This window comes from Palaemon carinicauda, chromosome 11 (assembly GCF_036898095.1).
Source record: "Palaemon carinicauda isolate YSFRI2023 chromosome 11, ASM3689809v2, whole genome shotgun sequence".
NCBI lineage: Eukaryota > Metazoa > Arthropoda > Malacostraca > Decapoda > Palaemonidae > Palaemon > Palaemon carinicauda.
In genome coordinates, this window is record NC_090735.1 from 131,705,120 (window position 1) to 131,719,650 (window position 14,531).

At 35.8% G+C, this 14,531-nt stretch overlaps 1 protein-coding gene across 5 annotated transcripts in view; it reads right to left on the reverse strand.

Annotated features, from left to right (window-relative positions):
• Positions 1 to 4,069: 4,069 nt before the first annotated feature.
• Positions 4,070 to 14,531, reverse strand: part of LOC137650219 (serine-rich adhesin for platelets-like) — a 361,753-nt gene continuing 351,291 nt past the window's right edge. For all 5 annotated transcript variants that reach the window (XM_068383454.1, XM_068383453.1, XM_068383452.1 and 2 more), the window contains 3 exons: positions 10,739 to 10,984; positions 9,174 to 9,848; positions 4,070 to 8,540 (listed from right to left, as the gene is read on the reverse strand). In XM_068383454.1, coding sequence (XP_068239555.1) covers positions 8,412 to 8,540; positions 9,174 to 9,848; positions 10,739 to 10,984 — 1,050 coding nt within the window. In that variant the 3' untranslated portion in view covers positions 4,070 to 8,411. The remainder of the gene's footprint in view (positions 8,541 to 9,173; positions 9,849 to 10,738; positions 10,985 to 14,531) is intronic.

A 14,531-nucleotide genomic window follows, 5' to 3' on the forward strand; every position in this document is an offset into this window, starting at 1 on the left:
GGTAAGCTAGTGAAATAAATTGTAATCAGCTCTATGATTATTGTTGTAACTAGCTAAGCTACAACCATAGTTGGAACAGCAAGATGCTATATGCCCAAGGGCTCCAACAGGGAAAAATAGCCCAGTGAAGAAAGGAAACAAGGAAGTAAAGAAACTACAACAGAAGTAATGAGTTAGAATAAAATATTTTAAGAACAGTAACAACATTAACATAGATCTTCCATATATAAACTATAAAACCCTCAAAAAACACGAGGAAGATAAATAAGATAATATAGTGTGCCAAGCGTACCCTCAAGCAAGAGATCTCTAATACAAGACAGAGGATGACCATGGAACGGAGGTAATGGCACTACCCAAGAATAGAGAATAATACTTTGATTTTGGAGTAATCTTATCCTAGAAAAGCTGCTTACCATAGCTAAAGAGTCATCTCTACCCTTTCCAAGAGTTAAGCCACTGAACAATTACATTGCGATATAATAACGCCTTGAGCAAAGAAGAATTGTTTGGTAATATCGGTGTTGTCAGGTGTACGAGGACAGAGGAGAATGTGGAAAGAATAGGCCAGATTATTCGGTATATGTATAGGCAAAGGAAAAATGAGCCGTAACTACAGAGAGATCCAATGTAGTACTGTCTGGTCAGTCAAAGGACCCAATAACTCTCTAGTGGTAGTATCTCAACATGGGGCTGGTGTCCTAGCCAACCTACTACCTATAACGAGAAACAAAACTTCTAATTACCTGGAAAAAAAAAAATCTGTATTTGATCTTTTGTTTACACCAAATATGAGCTTAATAGTCTACTATTCAATAACAAGCTTAGGCAAACTAACCACCTTTGTATACTTCCATTCCAGTATATTCACTGCCTAAACAAGTACTGTACTTGACTGTTTTAAAGACCATAGACAAATTTGAGAGAAAAGGTTTAAATCTAAATGGAAATTAATGAGCTTTTTCATTACAGCTAATAATGAATTGATGCTGACTATAAAATTAAGGAAAGTAAGGGAAATAAAGTCTTATAGGCCCTCTTCAAGAAGAGAACATAAAAAAAAATAGTACCTGAACTTACCTCAAGTACAGTAACTTATTTGGATAACTTTTAGAAATAAATTTCCTTAATGATTAGATACTTCAGTAGAGACAATGTCCTTTTGCACATCCTTTTGTTTGCGCTTAACAGGAATCCCTTCACATGCACTAGGCTAGGGACTTATTTTGTCAGTAGAGATACGAGCACTTAACTTTTAACACCGTTAGGGAAAACAGAGTTCTAAATTCCGAGCCTACTAAAACTGACTCAATTCCACCCAAAACATGACTGAAATGTTCATCTGAACCTTAAAAGTGATCTAAAATTAACTACAGGAACTAAACAATATTTCTACTTTATAATATATATGTATATGGATAAATATCAACACAACATAGTGTTCAAATAGAAATAAATTTCTACCTCATACTTGGGATCGAACGCTAGCCCCTGATGTCTCACCAGGTAAATCCTCGGACAGCTAGATTAGTGTCAGGTTCAGATTTCCTTTTATGAGCTCTCGTGGCATGGTTGGTTTCGACCTGGCCTTTCATTAGAAGGGGCTAGCGTTCGATCCCAAGTATGAGGTAGAAATTTATTTCTATTTGAACACTATGTTGTGTTGATATTTATCCATATTGACTCATTAGGGGTAATTTGAATGAATTACTACCAATTGTGTCACGTGGTGGCCCGGGGAAATCGGGTAAAACTCGCTGGTAAAGAGACTGATGTCTCACCAGGTAAATCCTCGGACAGCTAGATTAGTGTCAGGTTCAGATTTCCTTTTATGGGCTCTCGTGGCATGGTTGGTTTCGACCTGGCCTTTCATTAGAAGGGGCTAGCGTTCGATCCCAAGTATGAGGTAGAAATTTATATATGTATATGTATATGTATATGTATGTATTATAGCTAAAAGTGGATGATCATAAAAGCCTACAAAAGCAAGAGAATGGATGCTTTATAAGGATCCAGTCTACTAACTCAATAAAAATAACAAAGATTAGAGATCGATATCATTTGACATGTAATTCAAACATACATCTCTGAAATTTTAAAACAACTATGTACAGTATGTTAAAAAATTTTCCTGTCTTACAAGAATTACTTGATATTCATCAATAAAATGTCTATCAAAAGATTCATCATGATAGCCAACTACATCGAGTGGAGGAATACAATAACCTGAAAATTATAGTTCTCCAAAACATGATGCAACCGTTTAGTTTGTTAATTTGTTGTAGATTGCCAGACCCTTCTGGCCAGATAAGGGAACCATACAATATGCCACACCATTCAAAAGGGAAAATGAATTTGAGGTTTAATTATCACTATCATTATTATTATCAAATGCTAAGCTACAACCCTAGTTGGAAAAGCAGGATGCTATAAGCCCAGGGGCTCCACCAGGTTAAATAGCCCAGTGAGAAAAGGAAATAAGGAAAAATAAAATATTTCAAGAATAGTAACAACATTAAAATGAATATATCCTATATAAACTTTAAAAACTATAACAAAACAAGAGGAAGAGAAACTAGATACAACAGTGTGCCCGAGTGTACCCTGAAGCAAGAGAACTCTAACCTAAGACAGTGGAATACCATGGTACAGAGGCTATGGCACTACCCAAGACTAGAGAACAATGGTTTAATTTTGGAGTGTCCTTCTCCTAGAAGAGCTGCTTACCATAGCTGAAGAGTCTCTTCTACCCTTACCAAGAGGAAAGTAGCCACTGAAATTAGAGTGCAGTAGTTAACCCCTTGAGAAGAAGAATAGTTTGGTAATCTCAGAGTTGTCAGGTGTATGAGGACAGAGGAGAATCTGTAAAGAATAGGACAGACTATTCGGTCTCTGTGTAGGCAAAAGGAAAGAACCGTAACCAGAGAGAAAGGTCCTATGTAGTACTGTCTGGCCAGTCTAAGGACCCCATAACTCTCTAGCGGTAGTATCTCAACGGGCAGTTGGTGCCCTGGCCAACCTACTAAGAGAGGATCTTAACGCTGCAATGTGTTGTGTACCATCAAAACCCTTACTGAGTCGTGCAATAGAGCCACCAGGCAAAACTTCTGAGTTTGCACAAAGGAAACTAGAAGAGCCGAAGCTCATCACTATCAAAACTAGACTCGTGAATGGCTGGAGTGGCATTATCATCATCATATCTTCTACTAAGAAATACCTTGTTGTCTCCGTATCTACTGTTAAACTAAAAGTTAGTTGCTTCTCTACTTATAACATGTTTTTTGGTCTGAACAATCTATAGTAATAATTTTCATTAATAACCAAAATAAGACTAATAGCTGGATAATTCACACTATAACCAATAAGAACAAACAACTTGGTAAAGCAAGAGCGACAGAGATTGCATGACCAAGCACATTATGTGCTACCCAAGCTTAGATTATTGCCATTAGCCTACAGAAGGACAAAAACGGGAACACTTTTAGCTTTAAAAAGTAAACGTCAGTTTCAAGAGAGAAGGAATATGAACATCAAGGAGGTTCATAAAAAATAAAGAATACCAAAGTAGTCGGTGACAAAAGGGATGACAAGAAATTCTAAGAAATAGCTCGTGATAATTTTTTTTATCTACAGAATATATTTCACATACAATGGTAAATACACTATAAAATACACATAAAACAATTTATATTAAAAAGAAATATTAACATCTCTCTTAAGCACAAAATTTACAAATAATATCACAATTGCAACCACTGATGATTAAGCAAAATGTTAGAAATATTAGGTCATATACTCAAACAAAGTAAATAAACATTTTAAAGCAAATGTTAAAAATCTTATATTTCCTACAGGTGAATGAAACTTTGCTTGAGGCTTTCATATTTCCAACTAGTATTACAGTAGTTATAATACATGCAGTTTATATAAAAAACTTGCGTATGAACAGAAGGTACAATTTGCCCTGCCCTCATATCAGTGCACACAAAATGAAGATTAGAAGATAAAAGACGAGTAATTGTCACTGATACACAACTGCAAATTCTGTCAATTGTTCTTTAGAAAAAAAAAAAAAAAACTATACATCTTCAAAATACTGTATGCAAAATATTACGTACTTTATTGAAATTTAGCATAAAACTATTAATGATACTAACAGATCTACTTTTCCCAAAAACCATACTTTATAAGATATGAGGTAAATAAAATCAACTACAGCAGTAGAAAAGTGCATTTCTAAAACCCGCAGTGACATCTGCAGATATCAGATAAAAGAAATTGCAAGTGGGTATAAGATTTGATAGGAAATGTCTTTGATATTCTACCCCTTTACGAAATAATTTCTATACAAAAAATGCGTAATATAATATTGGTTGCACATAAAAATGTTAAAATATTCCACGACATAAAAGAGGTAAATACCTTAGAAAAATAATGTATCAAGAAATTTTTGGCTTATGTGCCTTTGATACTCACTGTAACAATAACAATAGCCCATAAACATTTTTATCCTTGTGCACAGTTAAAATATTATTTCTGGAACAAAATGTTTAATGGATTTACACAAAAAAGTTAAAACAGAATTTTAAAAATTTGTTTTATTTTTATACTCCCCAGATATCCATATTACTTTTACTTAAATCTGCATCGACATGTACCCCAAAATATAAATATCTTTTTCTCTCTCCTTGCAAAAGGCCTCCCCCTCTGGGAGACACTACGTCATATGGTGGTTGATGACAACTAACTATAGTCAATTTCTTTTAGCGATGCAGATTTGCACCGACTCGCAGCGGTTCCCTTTTAGCTCGGAAAAGTTTCCTGATCGCTGATTGGTTGGACGAGATAATTCTAACCAATCAGCGATCAGGAAAATTTTCCGAGCTAAAAGGGCACCGCTGCGAGTCGGTGCAAATCTGCCTCGATAAAAGAAATGGACTATAGTCGATGATACAACATATTACCTCCTACTCTTCTGTTCTACAGTAGAAAACTCAATCACTAGTTTCTTGACATTACTGTTCAGTGAAGAGGAGGGGAGCATGCATATGAACATCAAGCAAGAATGAAAATAAAAAAACTTTTATTTAAACTTTTATTTTCATGCAACTCCACTAACGTTCACATTGCTAATTCACAGGCTCTGATGGAGGTGGGATAGTGGGACTTTGAGCTTAGGTCTAGCAAGGGAATCATTTCTGCAGAAGAGGTGCTTGTACCTACAATAACGTTATTAGGGAAAACTCTAGATGTACTAGTGGCCGACCCTACACGAGCAAAGTGTGCACTGCTACCCAACGCCTGATGCAACCCACAAGTGTTAGGAATATGAAATGACATGCTATTAAAACAAGAAATGAGTGCTTGTTAACGCCCTTCAGATACATTAATATAATTATGAAAAACTCAAGATGTGCTAGTGGTCAAGTCTATAAGCAGCAAACCATGCATACTGCCATCAGAGTCATGATACAACCCTGGACCATTAAAGTAAGAAATAAATGGTAGCTTATTAACATCTACTCAAGCTCCATTAATACATTAAGAAAAACTCAATTTGTGCTAGTTGCCTAGCCTACAAATAAATAGGGAGCACTTACATCCGAGGCATAATACAACCCTGATTCATTAATATAAGAAATAGGTGGTTGCTTATTCGCATCTACTGCATATAAATAGGGAAAACTTGAGATGTGCTAATGGCTGAGCCTACATGTGAATGCAACCCACCAGGAATAGGACCCATAGGAAATAAATCACCACTAAAATGAGAATGAGTGCTCATTAACCCCCCTCAGCTACATGTACCATAACAAAGGAAAGTCCACGATGTGCTAGTGGCTGAGCATTTAAGAAAACGATATACACTGCCACTTGAGAAATAATGTAACCCTGGACAATTAAATATGAGAAATAAGCGGTTGCTTAATAGCATCTAATTCAACAAGAGGAGGGATACAGGATCCTGACTACCAGCTTGGGCTGCTACCTTGGAAACTAAAGCTCCATAGGAGCTGACTGATTTTCGGAATTGTGAGTGTTACGCAGTGGTAAATACTGTAATAGTCGTATCAGAGCGTATGATTTCAAGAGTGGAACGCTAGTCTTTAACGCTGAGCACTATATGAACTCTTAACAGACTGGGTCACTAGAACCACTTATCAAAACTTGAGAAGTTAAGTTAGGATTCGATATAGGTTATGTTAAAATCTCTATTAAAGCCCAAACAGTCGCTTAGTAATTTATTATAGATGTTTTAATATCAAATGTATTAGACATATATGTACAAAACATACTAAGGACTTCTTAGATTGTACAAAAGTGTCTAAAGCAGTCAAGAGCTTATGAAGTTCTTGACTATCAATACCATAAATGCTCGTTATAGGGTGTGGTGCTGATATACGTTAATGCCTAGTGTGGTACCCTTGGATATTTCCTTAAACTGACCCCATATTTTTTCTACATATGGTAATTTTCAATGTTTCCAATTTTCATGCATCTCCTAATTTCATTTATTTACATGGCCAACATTATTTAAAAAATCTTGTCTACAGTAAATCTAATTAGTATATTAGGTCTATGAAAATATGACCATTTATAAATAAGCAACAAAATAAGTTAATTAACTGTAAATAGCTTATGTAAATATCTAATCATGAGAAATACCTTTTGAGTGATATGAGATTTGTGATTTGGGGACCAAGTACTGGGACCAGTGAAACTAGATTGCCAAAATATACTTTGAACAAAATGCTGCTGATCTAATCACTAAATAACTCTGGACATTCGACAAAAGTGAATTCTATTTTTCATACATGCTAAGTTGTTTCTAAAAAAAAAAACACACCAAGATAAAATATCTGAACAGAATTCATGATAACCCTATCAATATTTAGGTTAGGTTGAAGGAACTTTAGCAATTTGGCAGAATAATTTGTATTCACCTTGTTGAATTATTCATATATAAACAAATCTAAACTACGATCAAGTTTTCTACAAATTAAAACCCTGCAAATGAGATAATTTGATGTAATTTCCTCTTCAATTCTCTTGTGTTCAAAAATTAATGTTGAAGAAATATAACTATTCATCAAAAGGTTAGACCACTGACTGTTATATATTGTTTTAAAAGGGAAAAGTATCTCCACACTAAATGGGAAACTTTTATATCAGTCAAGACAAACATCTAGCGATTTGTCCATAAAATCACGGAAGCTGTGAAAATAAGTTATCTTAGTGAGCATCTAGATGTTACTTGGAACAAAAAGAAGTTTCAAAATTTACCTCAAGTACTTTATTTGGTTTTCCTACCAAAATAAGTCTCCGTATACTTTATGCCTCTCTAGGCAAGTAACTCATTTGGAAGAAAATGCATCTACAGTAGAGGCCAAAAGAAAATACATTCATTAAAATTCTAAATGGGGCTGGGCTCACTGCCAATCAAAACATGAGCCTTTAGCTTCCTGAATTTATACAGAAAATAATCTTTATTAAATATTCACAACATAATAATGATATAAAAAGGTGGAAATAATTACCTACTACCTCAGAACTCAGTAGTCCACATAGCAAAAAGGTTGCAGAAATATTTGAAGATAAAGCAAGAAGAAACTCGTACCATTTGGCAAAAGTTAAGCAATTAGTATAGTATTCTTAGTCTACTCTGGTTTTAACTGAAACAAACAATAGTAAAGGTGTTACTAAATATTACGATGGCCAGATACATTTATGTCATGCAAAGCCAGGGAAAATTCAAATCACATTGTGACTAATTAGTTCAAAATTAACTACTAAAATCTTATTTTGAATCACAGGGTGAAATAAAAACAATTTATTTAGACACCAGTTGATGAGAAACTTAGAGTAGGAGATAATAAATTGTATCATCAACAAGTTAATGGCCATCACTGGCCAGATAGTGTGGTGGTTCCCTGAGGGGGAAGCATTTTGGAAGGAGAGAGCCAAAGTAAAAGCAATATGAACATGAGTGGAGTTTCATAAAAATACCAGTATTATCAAATCTAATATATGATTCATAAAAAAGTAATAATTGTGGCATTTTGATAAAAAAAAAATATAATATAGAACTATAGCACACTTCAAACAGCACCACCAAAACAATTACACTACTACAAACATAAGAGCACAACATAAACTCATTTACAGTGTTCAATGCTTTATATTTGAGTCTTTTCTCATTCTAAAAGAATTGGGATGGTAAGAAATATGCAACATATGCAATAAACATTTGACTGCAGCCATTTCCATATAATATCTAATTAATAGATATCATATAGAAATGGCTGTAGCCAAAAAAAAAATAACATCTAATTTGAATCTAAAACTAATTCAAATACTTTGTTAATGCTATAATCACAGAATATTACTATCCAACACAGTCATAGAATTAATTACCGAGTCCTATTTAATAACAGTTTCAGCATTGATTTTATATCTTCCATTTCTCTTGACTGCTGGTTAAGATGAGCTTGAACAATTTGTGTTTGGTTTCGAACTTGTGTTTCTACCAGTTGTGTAACCTGTTGGAAGAAAATAAATTAATTGTCATTAGAGAAACTTTTGTATTTACAAAATAAACATTCTTATAATAAAAGGTAGCAGCAGTAGGGAATTCAGCGTTACGAAGCTTCATCTTTGGTGGATAATGGGGGAGGGTGGGCTGTGGCACCCTAACAGTACCAGCCACACTCAGTTGTGTCCCTTGTCAGGCTGGGAGGAACGTAGAGAGGAGAGGTCCCCTTTTTTTGTTTCATTTGTTTGATGTCGGCTATCCTCCAAAATTGGGGGAAGTGCCTTGGTATATGTATGTATGTAGCTAGTATCAATATGGAAAATGGTTTTGTATAAAATTTTCTAAATAGCCAAAGCTGCTAGGACTATTGTAAGTACCATGTAAGCAATTTTCTAAGTATTGATGCTAATTTTTTTCACAAGTATCTAAACACCACCTGCAAAAATTATAAGATTTGAAAACAGCTCATATATTTTAAGAAGTGTTGAGCTTCCTCTTTATCTTACCCTAATTTTCTTCCCAAACACTCCTAAAATTAAACCCTTAGAAGAGCATAGATATTTTAGTGGGAACTAGACATTACTAGTAGACATTTGGAAAACTATAGATAAACATTTTATGAGAAATTGAATATACATACCCAATGGACATCTTCTGAACTTGCAGCACTTGGAGCATTAGGTTTCATACTTGAATCTGATGGGGATGCTGAATTCATTTCTACACAGGTAGAATCTACTCTTGCTGTCACATCACTAGAATTTACTTGCTTTTCATCTAACCTACTTTCACTTCCTTTCACACTATCACAGGTTTTCACAAATCGAGTTTGTTCTATAGACGGAGAATATAATAATGATTTACACAGTTTGTGTACGTTAGCATCTTTAGTTCCATGAAAATTTTCATTATTACTACACAAATTTGGATTACTGTTTTTTTCACTCTCTATACTTCTTGTAGTTTGACTGTTCGAAGAAACAGGATTTAAATTTTGTATTCCTATATTTTCTACAACAGGCTTATGCAAGTCACAGGGAGAGGGAATGTCTGTATTTGAACCACAATGAAAATTTTCTGGTTGAGAGAATTGAGAAAATGCTTCTGCAATATCACTACCTCCAGAGGAACATTTAGTATTAACATCCATAGTTGCTACACTGTTTATCACATCACATTCATTGCTAAGTGAAGAACCAGATAGAGCCTTGGATGACATTGAATCATCAGATTTTGGGGACGAGAGGGTAGGCGATAAAGTGAGTCTCTCTATATCATGGCAAAGTTCTGCTTGTTTCCTTAGAAGTGACACCATCTGAAATTAAGTTGAAATACACTAGAATTTTGATGGTTTGGTATCAATGGCAACATCATCACATGATCCTCAGACTATATAAAAAAAAAGGTCGGAATAAGCCTCGACTGACTGATATAAGAATTACCGTTATAATTATAAAGTTGACCTACTCACAGAGTACAGGCATACTACTGATAACCTTGTTTAATTGATTACTTTATGAAAAAAGTTTGACTATAAAATATAAGAAGTGTTTTGGACTTACTATGTTAGGCTACAGTAATATCTTCAAAGACATCTTCAAATAACCTTTATGACATATTTTCTTCTTTCATTCTACCACAATACTGTACATAACATTCCAATTACAGTTTAATGGTTTATCTGGATGTTTTATGAACAGACTTTTTTCAACCAAATATTAAATAGCAAACGTGTTTCAATAGGTGTATATAAGATTTCATTCTATGTAAATTGTTTATTAGTGTATATAAATTATAATTATGAAACAGCATCTAATATAAAAATATTAATTGACATTTCTTATTGTAATCACTGCACTTTTACTGTATTAAAGGCCTCAATTTCAGTTTGCCAATCTCACCATTAAAAGTACCATATTAAAATACCTATATAATGTAGAAAAGCATATAGGCTATAAATGTAAATAAAAAATATTCTATCTTATGGTTCATAGTATATTTCTTTTTACAAACGGAAAATCAGCCTAGCATGCTAAGTAAAACAATTTCCTGAAGCAAAACTGCTGTATTACGATAAATGAAAAGTATATCCTAATACTAATTTGTTCAACCTTTAATCAAGAAATATATTTCTTCACCTGCATAAAATGGGGAATAGTAGTTTTATATAGCAGTAAAACTTAAACTTTAAAATAAATAAATTACCTGCATCATTACGCTGTTGATACATGCTTTGTCGAAAGAATTTGGTTTGGCATTGGCCAACAATTGTTCCATGTGCGTTACTTCAGCACGAATAGCTGCCCTAATGGCACTTATGCTATGTAACTGCTTTGAAAAATGATTTGCATTATTGAGAGAAAATGCTGTTGTTGCATGAAGAGTGCGGGACAAGTGCTCTTGTTGGACTAGTTGATTCCGATACGACTGGAGGGCATTCATTAGTGTTTCCTGAAATATATTCAACAATTGAGAACAGTATATATGAGATTTATTTTTAATTCACATATGGAAAAACAAAAAAGATTTTATAATTACAAAATTAAAATTTTGTGACAAAATGTCTTAAATAAATAACATATTTTATCATTAGGAGTAAACCTGTTCAATTTTAAATTCAAAGAAATGTAGGAAATAAATTTTTCATTACATTTTTACTAATGATTCAGTTGGGATTACTTGTAAGCTTAATAAAGAAAAAAGAACTAATAAATCAAATAAAATTTCATAGCAGCATGCAACACAAAAAATAAACTAGGTATCACTGACTCAACTGAAATGATTTTGTATAATTAGATAAGAAAACACTGAAAAGACCACACTCAAACTCAACTATTCAGAAAACCACAGGTGATCCACTTATGCGTAGACATGCATTTATATAAGAACATAAATGAGTATATTCAGGAGCAAAAATAAAACTAAAAATAATGCAAATATGAACAATAAAGACACCTTAAAAGTTGCCAAATTTGCTGCAGGTTTGAGGGTTTGCACAATATTTCTCTTTTCCATGTGAGTGAAAGGTTTTGTAAAGGTTTCAAGTTCCTTGAAAGACTTACCAGATGAGGAACTCTACTTAACCGCCCAATAGCAATAAATTAGTTTTCTATAATGGGGTTATGGTGGAACAGGCTACAACCAAGTAAAAGCTATTGGCTTATGTGATGATCTACACCCTGAAGAGGAAACCTCATTTTCCCCTGGGTGGCAACTTTTGGATGCTCCCCCAGGGTTTGGCCAACTTGCTAGCTGAGCTGATTCAGGTTTCTGGTAAACAGGCTACCACTCCTGGGTTTGATCAGCTTGGGTCTCTAGTAGACATCTCACTTCTTGCTAAAATAGTTGAAGCTTCAGTCAATTACCTTTATGATAGTTATATCTAAAGACCTACCATTTCTGAAAATTCCTGTGTTTCTTATACTCCCTCCTTATACCAGCCTGGGAACCTTGAACCTTGTGTTGCCTGGACCCTCAGGTTTTAAGGTTCAGGAGAAATCTCCAGTGGGAGTGTTATCTCCTCATACACGTCCTCTGGGCTTGGTGATAAGGAGGAGTCGGTAGAAAAGGTTTCTTACTGGTCTCTTACAAACAAGTTTTATTGAAGAGGTTTTGAGAGAGTCTCAGATACTGGCTGTTTCTGCTTAATCACAGCCTTTTAGAGGCAACTGTGCTTGGAATGACAGTGCCCGGCCAGAAGATTTCTTTCCTGGTCAAAATGGACACGATGGAGCTGCAGTCTAAGAGGATATATTGCTGAAAGGGGATTCCACACTCCCAAAGAATGTAATCCATTTTTCTTTTGAGGGGATGTTTATCCTAAGGAGTTCAAAGGTTTTACAGAACTTCATGGGCTTTGTGAGGTCTTTCTCCCAAAGAAATGGGAGGCTTACATAAGAAAAAATCAACTAGGTGAGTGTTCCTTCTATTCCAGAGATCTTTAGAGTGGTAGAATTTAGTGGGACCCCACATAAAAGTGGGAAAAGATGCAGACAAAGAAGAAGAAGAAGCATACCACGTTCTCTTTGGAAGTGGAGGCTGCCAGTGGATTGCTTGTTTAACTAAAGCAAAGTTACCTTGCAAGCCTGTTTATGATGCTTTACAGAACTTTTTTAGAGCCCCATTTGAGGAAAGAAGCCAGCTATTAGTTGCTTGTGATCTGGAAAATGATGAAGTAAAGGAGTTATTCTATAGTAAGCCTCTCTACCAAGTTCTCTTTCCACAATACTTCGTGGCAGCTAATATTTCACTTTCAGAGAAGTGGAAGAAAGGCTTTACGTCAACCCCCCCTAAAAATGAAAAGAACTTTCAATTATAAGACTCTATTAATAAAAATCAGTAACATTTCCAGAGGAAACATGCAAACAGACCAGCCTCATAAACTCAACCCAGGGCATTCAAATTTGCAAGCAAATTCCCTAGAGACAATTGAAGGTAGCAACAGAATCCTTCTCAGGCTGAGACCTAAACCTCTAATACTCAAGAGATTTTTTTTTTTAATGAAAGAGTGCAAGGAAACACTCTAGTGGGAGGACAAGTCGGAGGAAGAAGAGGAGGAGGAGGAGGAGGAATATCTTGCAAGCTGCTTCTTCTTCTTCTTAGTTCACTCTCATGGCTCTGTAAGCAGAGCAGTCGAGGTTGGATAACGACACTACCATAGTAGGAGAAACTACATAGGATGCTCTGGCCGGAGCCACAACACTGGGCCACACCAATACAGGGGAAGGGGAAGGCAAACTCACTGACACTGAGGGAGAAAAACCCTGGACCCCATGGCAAAAAGGGTCAAAGCTATAGACACAGGGAAGAGGCAGAGAGCACTGACACTGGGAGAGGATTGGAGTCACACCTTTCATCTTAAAACTTACTTATACCTTTCTTTACCTTCTCCAACCGCGCCACCTTGCCTGCCAGGCCACAGGTAATCTAACCAGACTTACCAGACCCTAGGTTCCCTGACACTGAAGGCACCACTCCCTCCTCCACACCTGGCGCCATGGGAACAACCACCTACATAGGGGGTAAAGGGGGGAGGCACCCTTGTCAACAAACTCCCTCAAAGTAGTCATAGAGCGCCTATCTAAAAGACCTAAAGAAGTCCAGGTCTTCTTAGGTCCAATGCATCATCAATAGTCAGCACAGTTACAACAATAACCTCTTCAGTTCTGGCAGGGAAGCAATAAACAATTTGGGTTTACACCACAACAGCAAAATCTGAATAAGACGTCAACATCACTCTTCGCTCTCCAGATCCCCCCCGCCGTACTCCCCGGAGACTGATCTAGGGGCGTAAGCACTGATTAGAAGCAGACACATTACCTTCAGAGAAAGCAGCGGCAGCAACCTTCACTGTTGTCTTCTTGGGCATTGCCCAGTCAGATCTCAACAATGGCCTAAAGTGTTTCTTCCCTTTCAGAGCACATACCTGTCATTGTACCGGAGGCCATGATCGACACTCAGCATAAGAGGATGCGGGCATACAGACATGCCCCTGACACAAAGCTCAGAGGGAGTGCGAGTCTACATCTATCTTAACTATGAAGAGGTTGCAGCAACTGCCCTTTCCCCCACCAGATATGAATTTCCTGTTTCCATTCCATCATCAACAACAAAGCCCAAGAATAAGAATCAACAGCTTGAAGAGCGCTAATCACACACATGTGAACAGCACAGTAATCAAAGAAAAATTTAAGGGGTAAGGGGTAAAACCTTGCCATTCTACAGTCAGATAACTGTTCATTATCCATTTTCAACAATGGATTCCAACTCATGCCGAAGTAATCTCCCTAATTAAAGGACGAGGGTTTGCCGATTCCCATGGAAACAAAAGTTATTTTACATCTAACTCGAGTGGGGTAAAAATCTGAATTGATAACTGACAATGAGGATGTTAAACATAGAGAGAGAGAGAGAGAGAGAGAGAGAGAGAGAGAGAGAGAGAGAGAGAGAGAGAGAGAGAGAGAGAGAGAGAGAGAGAGATATATATATATATATATAT